Source organism: Xylona heveae, assembly GCF_001619985.1.
Source record: "Xylona heveae TC161 unplaced genomic scaffold L228scaffold_15, whole genome shotgun sequence".
NCBI classification, from domain to species: domain Eukaryota; kingdom Fungi; phylum Ascomycota; class Xylonomycetes; order Xylonales; family Xylonaceae; genus Xylona; species Xylona heveae.
Genome location: NW_017264207.1, coordinates 26,986 through 45,601, shown reverse-complemented (window position 1 = coordinate 45,601; position 18,616 = coordinate 26,986). Strand labels below are relative to the sequence as shown.

Below are 18,616 nucleotides of genomic sequence, written 5' to 3'. Positions count from 1 at the left end.
CTGCCTAAGAGAGGAACAAAACCTGCCGATCAAGACTCTGAAAGGGTCTAAAGCGATTTGGAATACAAAATTTGAGATATGAAATACAAATTCTTTAGTTGGGGAGCACCATGTTCCAAGCCAGTGCTGACAAAAGGAAAAAAAGTCTCGACACTATTGACGCGTGCTCAACGAAATCTTCTCGTTGTGCATGTCGCTTTGATAAACTTTTCGCCGGGCCGAGTGGAGGCATCGGTGCAGCGAATAAGAGGCGTAGTGAAGCTCCAAGTTTGATGCTAGTAGATGGTAATGTCTTGTGCCTGCCGATCGCACAATTGAAGTGTGATCGATTAGTGATTAGAAAGCATCATTGGGCCATGGGGCAATGGAAGGAACAGGGTACCCCAGGCCACCGTTCGAGACTCCGAGAAGATTTGAGTTAAGTTACGCTCTGTACACTCATATTAGTCGTATATCAATCGTTCATTAATCAGACGTCGCCGAGATGTAGCGACTCTTTGTTTGGGTGACATGGCGATGGGACCAATGAGGGAGCTCCACCGACGGGAAGGACCGAGGGAAGGAACCTCCCGTACCTGCCGTTGCCTTTTCCGTCTCGTTCCTGCGGTTTTGGGACTCCGAAGGTCCCTGGCTGAGGGGTAATTACCGTAATCACACCATGAAATCCTTGGAACGAGCGAGGGAGGAAACTTCTCCAATGCACAACTGGTTGGCTTCACTGCCCGTTCCAACGACCCGGCCAAAAGTTCGAGACCCGTTGTGATTAGCAACAATGGTGATTTCATTTTCCTTTGGAATTGATTCGTTCAGACGCCGTTACCCATGCCAAAACACCCAGGTCTTCTCGCAGGGACTAAGCTGTTCGTGGCCCCTTGGACTCTCTTGGCGCCTCGGCGCCCTGCTGTAAACTGGTGGACTACTGCAACTTACTTCACACCTGCTCTTGCATCGTTCAGTCGTGGTCTCGGCACACGGCGGTATGTGGGGACAAGTTGAGTACGTACAAGCCACAAGGGTGACGCATTTGTAGGACTTGACCTCACTAATCTCTCATCATGCAGTGTCAGCCAAGAAGTGGTTCGGTTTTAATCATCAAATTCTCATCAGATTCTTTTTTGACATCTGTCGATGACGTGCTGCTAGTTCCTGTCCAACGGAATTTTTCTCTGAGAGAAAGAGAGAGAGAGAGAGAGAGAGGGACTAGGGCCTCACGACAAACGTGCTGCTCACCGAATGTCCATGTGCCTGAAACTCCATTACTATTTCCATTGCGTCTGCCAAGCTCATTGGCTCCACCACATGTGGACTCTGTGGGCTCAATATGGACAGTTGAGGCCCTGAACGCATGCGAGTCGGCATGGCTGATGCCTGTTGACCCATCTCGCTGGGTCCTCTCTCTCGTATCACTGCCAACGAGATGAGTGCAATTGGAAATAGTCCGATTAACCTTTTGAGATCGGCAATAAATCTCGGGGGGCACAGTAAACCAAATCTTCTTGGCCCATGCTCTTGCATTTTGGTCTCGAACTGTTTGCTTACTACATGGTCAGCTTCGTCCCTGATCCTACCTACATAATGCCCCCGTCTTCTCCCTTCTCTCGTCGCTCGTCGACGTTGGGACAAATTGCAGCATAGTGGACTTCCACCGACTCGAACATGAAGACCTCTGTTATTGGTGGTGTCGTGCTCAATGCGCTCCTTGCTACGGCAGGATGCCCTTTTATGGACGCCGAGGCGGCCGACAGGCTCGAGCGTCGCGGTACTTTCCCAGTAAACCACACGGAAAAGGCTGCTGGCACAAAATTCCTTGACCAATTTACCGTCAACGACACCGACAGCTACTCGACCACTGACTTTGGCACTCCGGTCGATGACCATACCTCGCTCAAGGCCGGCGACCGCGGCCCGACCCTCTTGGAGGACTTTGTTCTTCGAACCAGAATCACCCGTTTCGACCATGAGCGCATCCCCGAACGTGTTGGTAAGTACCTAAGATGCGAATTATGACCTCGACGTGCAAAATAGGCAACATCTCTGACACTCTCTTCAGTCCATGCCCGTGGCGCTGCTGCACATGGATACTTCGAGTCCTACGCCGACTGGTCAAATATTACCGCCGCCTCTTTCCTTGGTGCTGCCGGAAAGCAGACTCCCATCTTCCTCCGTTTTTCCACTGTTGCAGGTTCCCGTGGTAGCATTGACTCGGCACGAGATGTTCACGGTTTCTCTCTCCGTTTCTACACCGACGAGGGCAACTATGGTAAGGGTATTCTCAATCTTCTTTTGGGGTGCAGATGCTCATTTTTTTTTCACCCCCAGACATTGTCGGAAACAACATTCCCATTTTCTTTATCCAGGATGCCATGAACTTTCCCGACTTGATTCACGCCGTCAAGCCCAACCCTCAAAACGAGATCCCCCAGGCCCAGACTGCTCACGACTCGGCTTGGGATTACTTTGGCTCGAACCCGTCTACTTTGCACACTCTCTTTTGGTATGTCTGATTCTATCAACTTGTCCACAGCAGACGAAGATGTCTGACAGAAGTTCAAGGGCTCTTTCCGGTCACGGTATCCCCCGTAGCTTCCGACACATGGACGGCTTCGGTATTCACACTTTCCGCTTTGTCAACGACGAGGGCAAGTCGAAGCTGGTCAAGTTCCACTTCAAGACCCAGCAGGGGTTGGCCTCCTTGACCTGGCCCGAGGCGCAGGGTCTCGGTGGTCAAAATCCCGACTGGCATCGCCAAGACCTCTTCGAATCCATTGACTCTGGCGCCTACCCCGAGTGGGAGGTGTCCGTGCAGATTATGGAGGAGGAGGACGTCTTGAAGTATGGCGTTGACCTCCTCGACCCGACCAAGATTGTCCCTGTCGAATACGTCCCTCTGACCCCGCTCGGCAAGTTCGTCTTGACCGAGAACCCCCGCAATTACTTTGCTGAGACTGAGCAAGCCATGGTAAGATTTGCTAGCGAATATAGGGATCCGACTGTTTTCAAAGGTCTTGCTAACTTGTCCTCCTTTCGGATAGTTCTGTCCCGGCCACGTTGTGCGCGGAATTGACTTTTCCGATGACCCCTTGCTCCAGGGCCGCTTGTTCTCCTATGTTGACACCCAGCTCAGCCGTAATATGGGCTCTCCCAACTTTGAACAGATCCCAATTAACAGACCTCGTGTCCCTGTCCACAACAACAACCGGGACGGTGCTGGCCAGCAGATGATCCCCTTGAACAATGCTCCCTACTACGTCAACACCTTGAACAACAACTGGCCTAAGCCGGCCAACCAGACCCAGGGCAATGGCTTCTTCACTGCTCCGGCTCGCCGGATTGTTGACGCCGCCTATGTTCGCGAGACCTCGCCCACCTTCTCCGACTACTGGACTCAGCCAAGACTCTTCTACAACTCGCTTCTCCCGGCTGAGCAGCAGATGGTGGTCAACGCTGCTCGATTTGAGCTGTCCAAGGTTGCTTCTCCCGTCGTCAAGCAAAACGCCATTGCTCAGTTCAACAAGATTGACCATGATCTTGCTGAGCGTGTTGCTGTTGCGCTTGGCATGGAGGCGCCCGCTGCCGACCCTCAATACTATCACAACAACAAGACCGCCGGTGTCTCCGTCTTTGCCGAGCCCCTTCCGTCGGTTGCCGGTCTGCAAGTTGGCATTTTGGCTACCGACTCATCGAACTCTTCACTGAGCCAGGCATCCGCCTTGGCCAAGTCTTTCAAGCAGATGGGCGCGGTCCCTGTCATCATTTCTGAGACGTTGGCTCATGGGGCTGACGCCACCTATATCGCCTCTGATGCTGTTCTCTTTGATGGTGTCATCGTGGTGGACGGTACCCAGTCCCTGTTCACTGCTGGCGCCTCGACTCTTTACCCAATTGGCCGCCCGGCACAGATTGTCCGGGATGCTTTCTACTACGGAAAGCCGATTGGCGCGGTTGGCGCCGCCAAGGACGGCCTTTCGCAGGCTTCTGTGCCCATCCAGAAGGGTGTCTTTACCGCTAACAGCACGAGCAAGGACTTTGTCAATGACTTTGAGGGCGGCCTGAAGCAGTTCAAGTACTTGGATCGTTTCCCCCTTGATTCATAAATGCATTGATGCGTAAATACAGCGACTGTATATTCCTTGTGTACTCTAAACTTTCTTTGTCTAGCGTTTACTGTCACGAAATGAACATGTAGATACGAAACGCTTTCTGTTTATACCACAGAATGTTATATATCCATGAAAGTTCTCCAAATGTCTTGGTCAAATAAGACAGACCTAATGAAATTGACCCAAGCCCATCCCTTGGCCTGGATTAATGGCCTAAAAGACGCCCAATTTCTTGGGCAATAGTCATAATTCTTTCTTCAATTAATCGTCTACCGACAACTTGAATAGCAACAGGTGCACCGTGGTATGCTTCCGGGTCATCTACACAGTATCATCAGCTTTGTTCATAACGTCATGTATACTGAATTGTAAAACGAAAACAACTTTTCGACGGTGCTTGAAAACACTATAGGAGTTTGAAGACTTGCTAACTGTGAACCTACATTCTGCCTGCACAATCCCATCCAGTGCATTTACCGGCTGATAATCCACCACCTTCGGATCGATATTCCGGTCAGCAAAAGTCACTGGGACAACCACACTTGTCCAATCCAGAAGATTGATTGCAGATGCGTATCCATAGTACTTGAACTGGTTATGACGAATCGCTGCTGTTGGGCTGATTGGCGCAATAAAGGCATCAATTTCCCCTCCTGCTTCTTCCTCGCGCTGGTTCCACTGCTCGAGGTATTCGCACTGCCATTTCCATTTTTGGAGTTGCACGTCCCATAGCTCGTTCATGTCAACTTTGGATAGAGACGGGTTGACTAAGTCTTGGATATTGGCAATAGCTGGCTCGCCGGACTCTTGGAGGACAGAGAAAATGTCCTGCATATATCAGCAATGCTGCAATTCGTGTTCTAGGAGCTCAGGCTGGTAAGGATAGAAACCGGGAAACGTACTTGACCACCGTCAGATGCAAAGATTCTGTCGATTAAATTGACTGCATGGTCGTGCTTGTAAGGTGTCCAGTCAATAACTGTATGGCCGTGCTCGCGAAGAGCTGAGACCACGGTCTGAATGCCACGGAGGATTGGTGGATGAGGGAGAACCTGCAAACGGTGCATGTGAGTTGAGTATATTTTGATACACCTTTTTGAGTTTAATGGCGAACTTACGTTGCCATCAAAGTTGTAATATCCAATGCGCAGACCGCTAGAATTTATTTTTGCTTTTATCGTGTCTTCCTCGGATTGTCTCCAGGGTAGGGGAACGACTTTGGAATCATATTTCCATGGCTCGTTGCTGAGGACAGAAGTTACGAATAGCTTCATGTCTATAAAATGTTATTATATTCCATTTGCCACTAATTTCAAGTACGCATACCTTGGACAGAGTGACAAATTGGGCCACACACGCTATGAACAGTTTCTTGTCCTCCCATACTGTTGGCCATCTTAGCATACGGCAGTCGGCCGTGGCTCGGTTTCAATCCGTATAAGAAATTGAATGCTGCTGGTACTCTGATTGAACCGCCTATGTTTTTCAATTAGCTCAAAAGGCATGCTCAACGACACAACAATTATTAAATTACCGATATCAGTCCCAACTCCAATGATACTGCCGCGAAAACCAACTAATGCTCCCTCTCCACCAGAGCTTCCTCCACATGACCAGTTTCTATTCCACGGATTTACTGTTCGGCCGATAACATTGTTGACCGTTTCGCAAACCATGAGACTTTGAGGAACGCTTGTTTTTACATAGAACACTGCTCCGGCCTTTCGAAGTAGTTTTGTTAACACTGAATCCTCCTCGTCATATTTCCCAATCCAAGCAACATATCCCATGGATGTCTCCAAACCTTTGACCCGCAACTGATCCTTGAGCGAGATTGGGAGCCCATGCAGCGGACCGACGGGTTTTTGATACTTTTCGAAATAAGCATCAAGTTCTTTTGCTTGGGCTAATGCCATTTCCGGGAAGATTTCAAGACAACAATTTAGCTACAAATATCAGTACATGGATATTATTAAAAACGGAAAGAGATTGGAGCATATATAGAATCATACCAATTGGTGTGCTAGAGCTGCCTGTTTGCAGAAAGCCAGGGTGACGTCAAAAGCCCTTTGTTGTCCGCTGGAAAGCTGGGCTACCAGCTCTGTTGCAGAGGAATTGGTAATTGCAAGCTCATCTTTTGACATGATGCCACTTTTCTCAGGATAATTCATTACGGAAATGTCTTGAGGCTTTGAGCCAATGAGCCATTCTTGGGGAATAGATTGAAGAATACGGCTCCGCTTGTCTGCAGCAATACTTTCCCATGCCATGTCTTATTTAGAGTGTAAGATAAGAATTAATGATTCAAAGTAAAGAGCCCGAAAAGAGAACGTCCAATGTTATAGTTGTATCGTAAAAATTCCGCCACGGAGGAAGGCCATACTGTATATATACCACAGGCAAACAAGTGCGGGGCTCATTTTCATTCCTTGTATTTCCGAGATAACAGGGTTCATTTCTGATAGGCTCGGAATCAAAGTAGTCTTACTGTAGTAGTAGCGTAGGAGATAAGCAATTTTCCCTGAACCAGGATATGCCAATACGACTATAACTCCCAATATAGACTACTTACACACGAAGATGGTGAAGCGTTGAACGCTTCACATGATCTCTTGCCAGTAAATTTAAACAACGACAAGATTCAATTGATCGATTTTGGCAAATAGTATACGGTAATGTATTGCTAGTGATAGTTTCGGGTATTATTTGAGTTTATCACTGTGTAGAAGTATCGCATCATCTATACATTTCCAATTGAACTTTCTAGACGACTATTTGAATGTTTAAAATATCAAATCATTCTATAAAAGACATCTAAATTGATCTATTTCCCAAAGCACTGCGAATTAATGCAAATCCACTTTGGATAGTCCTTTCTGCTCCACGGACTTCCAGCTGAGGGTTTACTTCTACCAAATCCATGGCGATTAGATTCCCGGTGTCGCGGATGCACTCAGCAATAAAGACGCCCTCGCACAATGACAGTCCTCCCGGTACTGGAAAGCCTGTGCTTGGAGCCCACTCAGGGTCCAGCGCATCTATGTCGTACGAAAGGTGAATTGGAGTATTGCCAATATATGCGAGCGCGAGTTCCATGACGCGGCCAATGCCGAGACTGAATTGATCACAATCAGCGAAAAAGTCTTTGCAGACTTCAAACTTTTCAAACATCACTCACCGATTGACATCGTGCATGCTAAAAACTTTAATTTCGTTTTCCTGAAACGTTTTCTTCTCACTGGCACCGACATCACGCAGACCAATGTAGACGAGTTTATCCACATTGATCAGATGCTCATCCTTTATCCAGCCAAATATGTCCTTGCTGTCTCCCTTGGCCAAACCAGAGACAAAGGCAACCGGCATACCGTGAATGTTACCGCTGCCACTTGTCTCAGGGGTATTGATGTCGCCATGTGCGTCCACATATATGACAGCCATTTCACGTCCATGACGCTTGCGGATGGCCCTGGCTGTACCGGATAGAGTGCCAATGGCAACAGAGTGATCGCCACCCAGAGTCAATACACACCTACCCTCCTTAGCATGACCCTACACTTGTTGGCTAAGCTTCTCCATCGCTGCACTGACCGCTCGAGGCTTTTTCATGCCTCGGTGATCTGGGTCTGATGTAGGATACAGATCCGTATACGAATGTACTGTATGATCATGGTGGATATTGTATCCTAAGTCATTGTGAACTTCTTCGAGGAGTCCGGCCTCAATCATTGCAGACGGCGCCGCGCTGACACCGAGTCTTCGCTATAAAGAATATATCAGAGATTCAGAGGGCAATTCAGAACTGGGTGTAATTAGGTCGCTCACTTGTCCGCCTGAAAAGCCTGCTGCAACTATGCCTATATCATCGTGCTTTGCGATGAAATTTGGATGGTTATTTGCAGGAAGAGCCATTGAGAAGTTGAAAGATGCACAAGAAATATTTGCTTTTGAAGAAATTGATGAGCTAACGTATGAACGCTGTTTTTCAGAAAGTAAAGGTAACGTAGTCTGGCGCGCCGGACAAAGAATTGCTTCAACTTTGAAAACATGGTGACCACAGATGCTCCAACCAGCAGGTTGTCTCAATTTAAATTCTCCATCGTCCAGTTGCGGTGGTATATTCATGCTGACTCTCTGATAAAAATAATATGAATTTTCCCTCTCTTGGTGGGTTGTCTTTGCGAAATGTTTTGTTGAGCCGGCTATACATAACTTTAATAGACACGATATCTCTGAAGCATCTCCATCACTGTGAACTTGTTTGGATTTTCCATTAAAGTTAAGCGGAAGAGAGATGCGGGAGAGATAATTCCCCATAGTTTAAGTATAAGAGAAGGGGGTGTGGGGAGATTGTCCATTAAGCTCAAGTCTAAGAGAGGTGTGGCCGAAGCCCAAGTTTAATCTCGCTAGCTAAAGAACTTTGAGCAAACTATTAGTCAACAGATTAATCTCCTCTCTTTCACCATAACCACGGACAAGAAGGTACGTCTAACGTATAATCTGGACTTATATTATACTATTCTTATTTCTGCTTCTAATATAGTTAAAATCAAATAATTTCCAGAGTTGTTCCACTCCGGTTAAGAAAAAAATTGACCCTAAGGAACAGTCTAGTTTGATTAGAGGACTTGGTATTTCTTGCTATCCATGTAACTTGGGGTATTCCTCTTCATCTGTCCCTTGACAAAAAAGTCCATCCCTGAACCACTCAAACTACAATCTCAGCAGGATCATAATTTTAGGAAGGCTCAGAGTCAGGTGCAATAACACCAATACCGGGATATGCTCCATTCACAGGTGAACCGGAGCTAGCTTCACTTGGAGTGCCATCAGTATTTCCTGTCACACCAGCGTTTTGACCAGGCGCTGCGAAGCTGCTCAAGTCGCAGTTGAAGTAGCCGTCATTAACAAAGAATGGTGCAATAGCACCCTTGGTGAAGCCAAGCACAGCCTGTCCCAAAGCGCTAGCCTCAGAATCAAGTTGGTTGGGGATAATATCCAAGACGTTTTCCAGAATGAAGCAACCCAGCTCGGGCGGGCTCAAAGCACTAATGTTTTGTCCATCGAGAGGAACAAAATTACCCAGGCCCTGGTTACCACCAGGCTGGCGTGGGTTGGCAAGGAATAGTGCAGCAGCCTCGGCGAAGGCAGCTGGGAGGCTGAAAGGCTCGCCCCGGCGGTACCAGTATTCTGGGAATGTGTCATTGAGGAAAAAGGGTGCAACATTGGCATAGTTGGCATCAGACTGCGTGGTGCCATTGGCGAGGCCTTCATAAACGAAAACTCGCTCGGCGTGAGAAACGGCAAACCAAATGCCACCGGCAAAGAAATCTGGGTTCGTTTCGCGCGAATAGTCGTAGCGATTGCCCTGCAAGTCATGAGTCACGAGTCATTCCTTTAGAGTCATGGCGAGAGCAGAGAAGCGTAGAGTCGAGCAGAAAGCGGGTATCTCATCAACTTAGAAAAAGAAATGAAGATCTGACTTACGTTGTCAAGCGCTTGAGTTTCCTTGTTGAAATTGCCGTAGATGTTGCTTGTGTTGACATACTCCTCCCAGCGCTGCAGCAGAAAGTTTGCATTGTTTCCAAAATGGATATCTTGACGGGTAATGCTGCCGTCAATCTCGAAAACGCCGTGCTTGTCGAGACCCAAAGCAGGGCCAAGCGTATTAGGAACGCGAGCATCTGCGCCGCCAATGCTATATTTGCCACTTGCTAAATCTCCACCAGCTAGGAGACCAAGAGCAGATAGGAAGACCGACAGTTCATATGTGAAGCCATAGCCCGTTTGCACAGCGTTGGCGGCTTCAGCAAAGGATGTGATCTGCAAGTATAAGGTGAGCAAGGCGTTGCATGTTTCAAGTGAAGAGCACATACACCATCACGAGAGAGGTAACCATGGTTGGCCAAAGCATTCAAGGTCGGGCAAATGCCTCGCACATCGGTAGGACCAGGAGCTTGGAATTGATGATTGGGATCATCTCCTGGAATCAAAACCAGCCCCTGCGGCTGTGGGGTGGGGATATCAACGCCTGCAAGGGCACCTGAAAGGGGCTGAAGAACACCGTTCACTGAGGTCCTTCAGTCAGCTTGGTTTTACGTCCAGACATTTACGAAAGGTTCACTTACAGAGACCACCACCAAGGGGCAAATCGAGCAGACCATCACGCTTGCGGATACCAACGAGTTCAGGCTCAGCTGTGGGGTCAGACTCGGCAGCGTCACGACGATGGGCTTCAAACAGTGCATCGGCTGCCGCAGGGTCGCGCTTGACAGCATCAAATTTGGCGGCATCTTCTTCGCTCAAGAGACCTGCCCGTCTCATGATCTCGTACGGGCAAGCAGCACCATAGGCGCATGTCATCAAACCAACCACCGACAAAAGAATTCCTGCCCTCATCGTTAGAGCTGGCCAATAATAAAAGTGGAATTATAAAAGGGAAACAGGAACATTTCAATGCTGTGTCGATGCTTGCCTTTATACTCATAATTCCAAAACTTAAGCGTCTCCCATCTCCTCGGGTTTCGAACGTTTGAATTGCATTCGCTGTTGTCATTCTGCGGTCATTGAAGCTGCACAGTAGCACATATGCTCTTGCGTGATCAACGAGATCCTCGCACACCATAACATCCTAGGGCCCCATTCGGAAAAAGAACACCGTCTGTTCGATGAGATCTACAAGATCTCATAAATAAGATTGAGATCGACAGATTTAAAAACCCCGAAACTTGGAATTTATGGAAACAAACAAGGAACGTTTTGACGTTGGTAACCCAGTTTCGTGGTAACGGGACAGCACGACATGTAATGCTGTTTCCATTCAATCTGATTGGGTTCCGTATAATGGATTAACTATCTTATCTGTTATCGTTGTATCCCGATTGCATCAGAGCGCTCATATATCTTGCCATAGATGACTTGCATGTAATTGAGGTGATGGCCCTCGACTTGATGAACCCTCTGGTGATAATGGTTGCTTTTATTCGATTTGCTGACAATCACGGTTGCCGTCGATTGTTATTGGTGCAGCGCACTCCCATAGTTACAAAAGCAGCATTTCCTAAAAGGGAAAGATTATAGCGATGTCTATCCCCGTCATACACTGAAAAGCTGCAGGAAGACTTGCAAGATGAGGATCCGGGTATCATACCCTCTTCAAAAAAGACATTATTTTATTGTGAAATGATGAAGTATTCGTACAGTCAATTAATGGCAGAGTCATCAAAATCGCCCTGGACTGGTGTTCTTTGACAGTGACTCTCAGGCGCTTTACGGTGGGAGGTCACTAGCCACTGCCGAATCGACAAGCCACATGAACACGTTACCGCGATACTCGATAGAAAGGCATTACCGCCTTGCCGCCTTGCCGCATCATCCGATCTACCAACCTACGGTTTATCCAACGGCCAAACAACCGCATGTCCTTCGCAAGACCAGCTGCTGCGCTACCAAGAGCGAAATGTTGAGAACTGGAAGAGTTCGCTGCCGGTGTGAGAGATCAGTCTTATCGCCGTCATCTACGTTTCTTTTGCTCTCCGCTTTGTTTCTTACCTCTTCCAATGCTCAACCCTCTTCTCCGTCGGTAGCCGGAAAACGCTCCTCACCAGCTCTGTCGAGCATTTCGTTCTCCGCCCATACTCCATCGGCCTTGGGTCAATTTTCAACAACCGGTGCCGCTGCCCAGTCCGCTCTCAGTCCCCGCGACGAAAATCCTGATGGGCAATCCGGCGCCCAAGGCCAACGCGACGGCCTGCTCAACTACTATTTCTTATTGCTTGCCATACTCATAATCATAATAGGCGTAGCCTACTGGGTCTTTCATCGAAGAAGGAAGAATAAGGTTGCTCGAGTACGAAACAGTGGTCAAAATGCGCTGGCAAGGGACCTCGACGGTTGGGCGCCACGATCTCGGTGGATCTATGGCGGATGGAGAGGAGTCATGGGAGGAAATGCAAGACACGAAGAAGGTTTAGATGAGCATGGAGAGGCACCACCCCCTTACCAGCCTCGTGGCACGCATTCTTCAACAACTCATGGCGAATCAGCTGAATGCATCTACCAAAATCCTCGAGACCATGAATCCTTCCATCACGATGGTAGTACAACTGACCGACGACCCTCTGCTTCGACGGTATCTATCCCCTTGAGGACGCTCTCTCGCGATGGGCTGGAAAGGAGACCTCCCGACTATGAAGAAGCGCTTGAAAATACGGGTTCTGGACCACGAGCGACCACGGCCGATTCGCGCCCAGATGTAGAGAGTGCAGCCGGCTTAGAGCCTCCACCGCGAGCCATGACTTCAAACAACGAAAATCACCCCCACGCCGACATCCATTAAAGGATCACATACAACTTTTGTGGTGGTTTTCGATCGACCGCTCTACGGCCATCCAAATCCATTGTTTTGGTTCAGAGGATTTGCAATCTCAGCAGATGCAAATCGCCGGCCCAGTTTTGCCGAGCCCTTTGGAAATTTGGCACTCAAACTGGCGTGGGAGTGTCGGGCATGACGATGAGGTGATGCTTCTGCTTCCCCTACAGCGCGCTTGAGATTCTGGCTGTTGTGGTTGCGATACAGTTCATTAAATCACGCGATCAATCTACATGACTGCCCTCCAAGCCTGCTATCGGAATATATCATCTCGGTTTAATGGTCTTAACGTCGATTGCCCATCATCCGAGAGACCTAGGGCCCTTGGGTGGTCCCATCCTCTCCGCGCCAAGCTTTTCCAACAAGCCCGCTAGACAATAGCGCGACTCAGTGCCCCGGCTACAATCGACGGGCCTCGGCGATGGGGAGACGAGAAAGAATCCGGCTGGCTAATTACTTCCATTTCAATTTCGGTAGTACCATATTGCCATAAGAAGCAATTCCGTCAAGGTTTCACAATCATACAGTGTTCCTGTTTGAGGTCAAAAGTCACAATCAACTATGACCTACGCACCGACCGTCTTATGCTGGCATCTTGCCTCCATCCCCGCGCATAATTACTGTAAATAGAATCCTGGATTCTAGAGGGATCATATTTTCCATTACGAGAAAGAAGAATAGATTCTACTAATGTTAATTTTTAATACCTTTCTTTCTTTGAAAAATGCGACTGATTCAGTCATGATCTTATTGCTTTCAAAAAGTGACTGCAGCTACGACGTAGAAGTTTGATAATGCGTAGCAAGGGAGAAACTGCTCAGATACTAAGTTGTAATTTCTCCATGACAAATTACCTGTGAAAGGTGCTTTTAGCCCCCTGTGTGATGCTGTCTTTTCAACCCAATTTTTAATCGCGCCCATACAAAGACGTGGTCGGGGCTTCTTTCCATAGGTGAGATCAACGGAGGTAATTCCCTGGTTGGTTCTCCGCGACTGAGACCTAGATTGCAATCCAGATGACGATATATTTGTAGGAAAGCATTAGGGTGTTAAAGTGCCGCAGCGAAACCGAGATTTTGCTTCTTGGCGCGGCTGTGGATGGCAGCAGAGCAAGAGAAAAATAGTGGATTCTTCAGACTCGGGCTTGCGCACGGGCAGCTTTTAGAGGAAATGCTCTGGTAAAGGCAGTCCATATGATGATTACTGCAGCGTTCACGAGCATCTCCCAAAATACGAGGAGCAGCCAGGATCACAGCTCTGTGCAGAGAGCATTAGCATGTACGAACTGGATACAAGCCGAATGAAAAGGACACCAACATACCTAGTAATCTCACCAACTGCAGCTCCCACTCAATGTCAATCCATCCACCTACCAGCAAGCAAACGTCTACTTCTTAAAGAAACTCGTTATCTTTTGATCGGGATTCTTCTGCTTTGTAGGGCTCTTTTCACCACTGTTATTGCTAGTGGCACTTCGAGTCTTCCTAGTTTGGACATTCGCTTTTGGGGCAGCCTGCTTTGGTTCGGTAGCGCTTTCTACCTTTCCAGGTTTCATGCGCTTTACATCCTTTCTTTCGCTCTCGATGTCGCTTTCGAGTTCTCGTTTAACTGAGAGCTTTGATTCATCGTCGGCAGGGGTTGGAACGGGCGCATGATCTTCGCTGGAATCAACATTGACTGTCTCCCGCGTTTCATCCGGGTCACGCTTGACCACATCCTTTTCTGCCTTGACCTTGCCAATTTGGCCCTTTTTCTTTTCAGCCTTGTTCGCATTTGCGAAAAAATTGGCGATATTGGACTTGTTCTCAGTGCTTGCTATAGGGATTACAAATGAAGGCGAGTTGTTCCCGACTTTTCCCACCTCTTTCGGCACCGCATAACATTCCAACTTGCCATCGTATGGCCTAAGCAATGACTGCAATTCTTTCGACCATGTGCTTCTTTTGGGATCAAGCCATGTGCGAAGAGCTTCGCTGCCGTTGTCAAGGATTACAGGCATGCGATCATGCAGGAATTTGAGTTGAGAATTGGAATCTGTGGTGATGATGGTGTACGAGTAGATCTTCTCATCCGAATCTTTTAAAGACACAATTAGATATGCGTCCAACTTAACGGAAGGAACAATCTCACCCTCAAACTTAACACTGTCCCATAGTCCAGCGAAACACATTAGCTGCCCGTCGGCACGCTTGACAAAGTGCGGAATTTTCTCCTTCCCGCCAGCTTTCTTGAGCCATTCGTAAAATCCCTCGCACACGACGATGCATCTTTTCTTCTGCTTCATATGTGTCCACATTCCCCGGTTTTCAATAAGTGAATCATCGCGACAGTTTATCGTCCTCATCATCGAGCCATAGTCGGGATTCCGTTTAGTCCAAAACGGGATCAAGCCTTTGCGGATACGTCAGCATCGCTGCGAAATTTCGAGAACATACAAGAAGTTCATACCCCATTTCATAGCCTGCAGCTTATACTTGGTGGCTTCCGCCGTCGGGGCTATGGCATGGTTGTCTTTGGATACGTCATCCGAAGGGTTGCTGTGAGCGTCTTCGCCCGCACCATAGTCTGGGACATCTGCGCGATAGACCAGCTCGTAATATCCAGGAGCGACATTGTAAGATTGGCGTGTGGCATCGTCTTCGGGAGCATCTTCTGCGGGCATATTTGACTCCGCCAGACGGTGACGCACCTCCCTAGGTCGCTACCAGCATTGATTGAGATGAGAATGTGTGATATAGCAGAAGGTTGAAATGGATACACACCAGTGAGAGAGCATAACGACCACACATTTCAGCACATTATAGCATGATACACTAAGTACCTGTATCCCGTCAATAAAAGATCATATGGCTTATCGGTCATAATGGGAATTGGGTGGTTATATACGATGACGTCGACAAAAGGTGTGGGGGGTGCTTTCCGACAGATTAAGAATACATATTCAATATGGGAAACGACGGTCATATGGAAGTACCTTCTCTGACTGATCGACGGCACCACCCTGGCGCTTACCAAATTGAGATGGCTTCCACTGACAACAACAGAACAATACAGACAACCATTGCAAATGTCTTCGACGTGTTGAGCTTCTTCTCACGTCAAGTCCTCCATCTGTCGCTGTTTATATAGTGACGAGTTCACGCCTGAACCCAGTTTTAGCATCATCGCGAGGCCTCTTCACCCTAGCATCAGAAGGGCAGGTCTGCAGTAAGTCAAATCTAAGTCACAGATTTTCAGCACTGACAAAGGTCATGTCAAGCGTCCCTTTCTCTACCATCAATAGCAAAGTCATAATACATACCATGTCAGACGCCAGTCCCCAGCGTGCAGCGAGTAAGCTGCGTGCAGCAGCTGATGAAATCGCGCTGTTCGAAAACCTTCCCGCGTTGCAAGAAGCGTCATCGATTCAGCAGCTCGTGACTATGATGCAAAATGTTCAGAGTACACTCTCCGAAGTCAACCAACGGCTCAATCGTATCGAAAATAGAATCGACGCCATTGAAAGTAGAATGGACCGCATGGAGACACGCATGGATCGACTAGAGACCTCAATCGTTGCTGCGTATGTACTGAATGCACCTTTTTGACTTTTCAGTCTAACTAACTTTGTGTATACCAGCGACCTGAATTCGCGTGCTCGTGTATATAACTCTGCAATTGCATTTGATCATATTGCAATCGAGCCACTACGAACACGCATGAACTCCGTTCCGTCAAACTTTCCGACTACCCTAAGAGACCTCAATGCTATGACTAGTAAGTGTTTTCTTTTTGGTTTTAGAGATTTGAAATCTTATTAATGATATTTTTTCGTCGAATTTTATTGGATGACAAGTTTGTTAAAATATTCTATTATCAGTACCATGCTATCATTTAGGTTATGGTTAAAATTGTAACTAACAATGTTATAGCTGCTGGAGTCCGTACCCTGTTAGGTCAATATGAGCTTGAAACAACTGGCACTCTAGATGATAGACGTCGACGCCTTCTTACATTTTTGGGAATCATCCGCGCCTAAATATAAGCTAAACAGTATTGATTACACGGCTTGAGATGATATCCTGCTAGTATAGATTGTACTGAGGTGGCTTAACTGCATGTTCTTTTTTATTAGCTATGCTGTTAGAGCGAGAGCTCACTGAGACAATCAAGCTTCTTTTCCTTTATGCTATGGTTCTTATACAAAATTCTAACTTCATGTCATTTGTAAAGGTTTTCAACTACAATATGTAGGATTTTCACTCTAATGTACTTCTTATAACTTTTGGATAATAATCATTATCTTTATTAGTAACATTGTATTGTAAATTCCCCCTAAGGTTTAAAAAACCCAACACAGTCTAGACTTAATGTTCTCAGCTAGACAGGACAGAAAATATTAATTGTAGAGATAGCTCCATTATGTTATCCTTGGGTAGTGGCATAGGGGGGAACCTCTTCTCCTTTCCGCCAGAAATATTGGGCACCAGGATGGGAATCTGGCAATCTGTTTCGTCCCTTTTGCCCATAGACATTTTCTCTGAATGTACCACCGGGCACAGCATAATCATCCCAGACTAAGCCTCGTTGCTTCAACTCTGGCAGCAAAAGTTCAATAATGTCGTCGAATGTTCCCGGAAGAGTGGCGTAACTAAAGTTAAACCCGTCAATATCGGCAACTTCCACCCATCTCTCCAGCTCGTTTGCCACGGTCTCGACGCTTCCAATAATCTTCGGTCCGTTGCCTCCCAGGATCAGATATTCTGCGATTGCACGTTTGTCCCATTTCTTCTGCCCGTCAGAACCTGGAACGGTACTCGCCCAGTGGTTCACCATGCTCCGAATGGCGGGCTGTTCGACAAACCGGAAGTCTTGGTCATCGGCATATTTGCTGAGGTCGTACCCACTCCATCCACCAAACAGAGCCAATGCGCCTTCCCGGTCGCCATAGCTTCTTAGCTCGTCAAACTTAGCCTGAGCCTTTTCGTCTGTATCTGCCACGATCACTAGGGCTCCGCCAATAATTTTGATGTCTCGCGGATCGCGGCCTAGCTCTGCTGCTTGTGCGCGAATACTGTCGACCGACGGACGGATGAGGTCAGGGCTGTGTCCATTGAGAAAGACCGCTTCGGCATGCTTAGCTGCGAAAGCTTTGCCAGCCGTTGATGTACCCGCTTGCAGTAAGAACGGCGTCCGCTGCGGCGATGGAGCGATTATCGCAGGGCCAGGTACACGGAAGTGTTTCCCCACATGATTTATCTGGCGGACGGCCTTGGGGTCTGCGTATCCAGAATCCTTTTCGCCAGGTGGCCTAACGGCGTCGTCCCTCCAAGATCCCTCCCATAACTTGTATACCACGTCGAGGTACTCGTGCGCAATTGCATATCGCTCGTCATGCTCGATTTGCGTGTCCAGTCCAAAGTTTCGCGCGGCTGAGTCAAGATAGGACGTGACGATATTCCACCCGACTCGACCGCCGGAGAGGTGATCGACGGTTCCGAACCGACGCGCAAGCGCATAAGGCGAATCATATGTGGTTGAGGCTGTGACTCCAAAGGAGATGCTCTCTGTCGCTGCGGCAAGGGCTGAAATGCTGTACAAGGGGTCATTGATGGGAAATTGCGCCGCCGCAGGGATCGTAGGATCAAGATTGGCAGGCCCCTTGTACACATCGTAGCCGCCTAGCACGTCTGCAAAGAAGATGGCATGAAATTTGGCAGCCTCAAGCTTCTTCGCCAAACTTATCCAGTGCTTGATGGACGCATACTCTGATCCCTGGTCTCCCGGGAACCGAAACAGACCAGGATTCAGGTGTCCTGGCGCCTGCATGGCGAAGGCGTTGATGATGAGTTGCTTTTTCGGATTGGTCATAGCGACGGTGATTGGATGAATAGGTCAACGGCCTCAACGATGGGCTTTCGCACGTTTACGTTAGGAATCAGGGCTCTTCGGTCGGCACAACCTGGGCATTTTATGTCGTTCCGTAATCATTGTGGATAAAGCAATTTCGAATCTTGTCTGCAAGAGATAAGCATCCAGAAGGCTTCTCATGCGTCAAGGGAGACACTTGCGCCATCGCAGGACGAGAAAGCTGGAACGCGTATCTCTGTGGTGTCAGACGCAGCGACGATTGCACAATTGTATACCCCGCATGATGGGAGAGGTG

The 18,616-nt window shown here is 48.0% G+C and overlaps 8 protein-coding genes across 8 annotated transcripts; 3 read left to right on the top strand and 5 right to left on the bottom strand.

The window, feature by feature from the left end:
• Positions 1-1,359: 1,359 nt before the first annotated feature.
• Positions 1,360-4,258, top strand: L228DRAFT_50977 (catalase-domain-containing protein). Its single transcript, XM_018336658.1, has 5 exons — positions 1,360-1,981; positions 2,051-2,260; positions 2,320-2,494; positions 2,554-2,959; positions 3,033-4,258. The coding sequence occupies exons 1-5, from the start codon at positions 1,657-1,659 to the stop codon at positions 4,092-4,094; spliced, it is 2,178 nt and encodes a 725-aa protein (XP_018184490.1). The 5' UTR covers positions 1,360-1,656; the 3' UTR covers positions 4,095-4,258.
• Positions 4,001-6,432, bottom strand: L228DRAFT_50994 (acetamidase). The gene is made up of 7 exons (XM_018336659.1): positions 6,113-6,432; positions 5,635-6,046; positions 5,427-5,576; positions 5,219-5,376; positions 5,003-5,152; positions 4,544-4,928; positions 4,001-4,421 (listed from the first exon to the last, which is right to left on the bottom strand). The coding sequence occupies exons 1-7, from the start codon at positions 6,368-6,370 to the stop codon at positions 4,306-4,308; spliced, it is 1,629 nt and encodes a 542-aa protein (XP_018184489.1). The 5' UTR covers positions 6,371-6,432; the 3' UTR covers positions 4,001-4,305.
• A 482-nt stretch (positions 6,433-6,914) lies between these two features.
• On the bottom strand, positions 6,915-8,012 carry L228DRAFT_286170 (putative arginase; the record flags this gene model as incomplete). Its single annotated transcript, XM_018336422.1, has 4 exons — positions 6,915-7,215; positions 7,279-7,632; positions 7,657-7,862; positions 7,926-8,012. The coding sequence occupies 4 exons, from the start codon at positions 8,010-8,012 to the stop codon at positions 6,915-6,917; spliced, it is 948 nt and encodes a 315-aa protein (XP_018184488.1).
• An 826-nt stretch (positions 8,013-8,838) lies between these two features.
• Positions 8,839-10,424, bottom strand: L228DRAFT_271566 (hypothetical protein; the record flags this gene model as incomplete). The annotated part of the gene is made up of 4 exons (XM_018335547.1): positions 8,839-9,468; positions 9,588-9,923; positions 9,977-10,170; positions 10,229-10,424. The coding sequence occupies 4 exons, from the start codon at positions 10,422-10,424 to the stop codon at positions 8,839-8,841; spliced, it is 1,356 nt and encodes a 451-aa protein (XP_018184487.1).
• Positions 10,425-11,559: 1,135 nt separating this feature from the next.
• Positions 11,560-12,438, top strand: L228DRAFT_271565 (hypothetical protein; the record flags this gene model as incomplete). Its single annotated transcript, XM_018335546.1, has 1 exon — positions 11,560-12,438. One exon carries the CDS (start codon positions 11,560-11,562, stop codon positions 12,436-12,438), a length of 879 nt encoding a protein of 292 aa, XP_018184486.1.
• A 1,155-nt stretch (positions 12,439-13,593) lies between these two features.
• Positions 13,594-15,377, bottom strand: L228DRAFT_50927 (DUF159-domain-containing protein). The gene is made up of 5 exons (XM_018336657.1): positions 15,234-15,377; positions 14,920-15,172; positions 14,602-14,862; positions 13,793-14,547; positions 13,594-13,728 (listed from the first exon to the last, which is right to left on the bottom strand). The coding sequence occupies exons 1-4, from the start codon at positions 15,258-15,260 to the stop codon at positions 13,859-13,861; spliced, it is 1,230 nt and encodes a 409-aa protein (XP_018184485.1). The 5' UTR covers positions 15,261-15,377; the 3' UTR covers positions 13,594-13,728; positions 13,793-13,858.
• A 67-nt stretch (positions 15,378-15,444) lies between these two features.
• On the top strand, positions 15,445-16,716 carry L228DRAFT_264059 (hypothetical protein). The gene is made up of 4 exons (XM_018334543.1): positions 15,445-15,678; positions 15,731-16,033; positions 16,091-16,227; positions 16,383-16,716. Exons 2-4 carry the CDS (start codon positions 15,774-15,776, stop codon positions 16,487-16,489), a joined length of 504 nt encoding a protein of 167 aa, XP_018184484.1. The 5' UTR covers positions 15,445-15,678; positions 15,731-15,773; the 3' UTR covers positions 16,490-16,716.
• Positions 16,717-16,781: 65 nt separating this feature from the next.
• Positions 16,782-18,582, bottom strand: L228DRAFT_251455 (Nitrilotriacetate monooxygenase component A/pristinamycin IIA synthase subunit A). The gene has a single exon (XM_018333562.1). The coding sequence runs from the start codon at positions 18,319-18,321 to the stop codon at positions 16,876-16,878; it is 1,446 nt and encodes a 481-aa protein (XP_018184483.1). The 5' UTR covers positions 18,322-18,582; the 3' UTR covers positions 16,782-16,875.
• Positions 18,583-18,616: the final 34 nt, after the last annotated feature.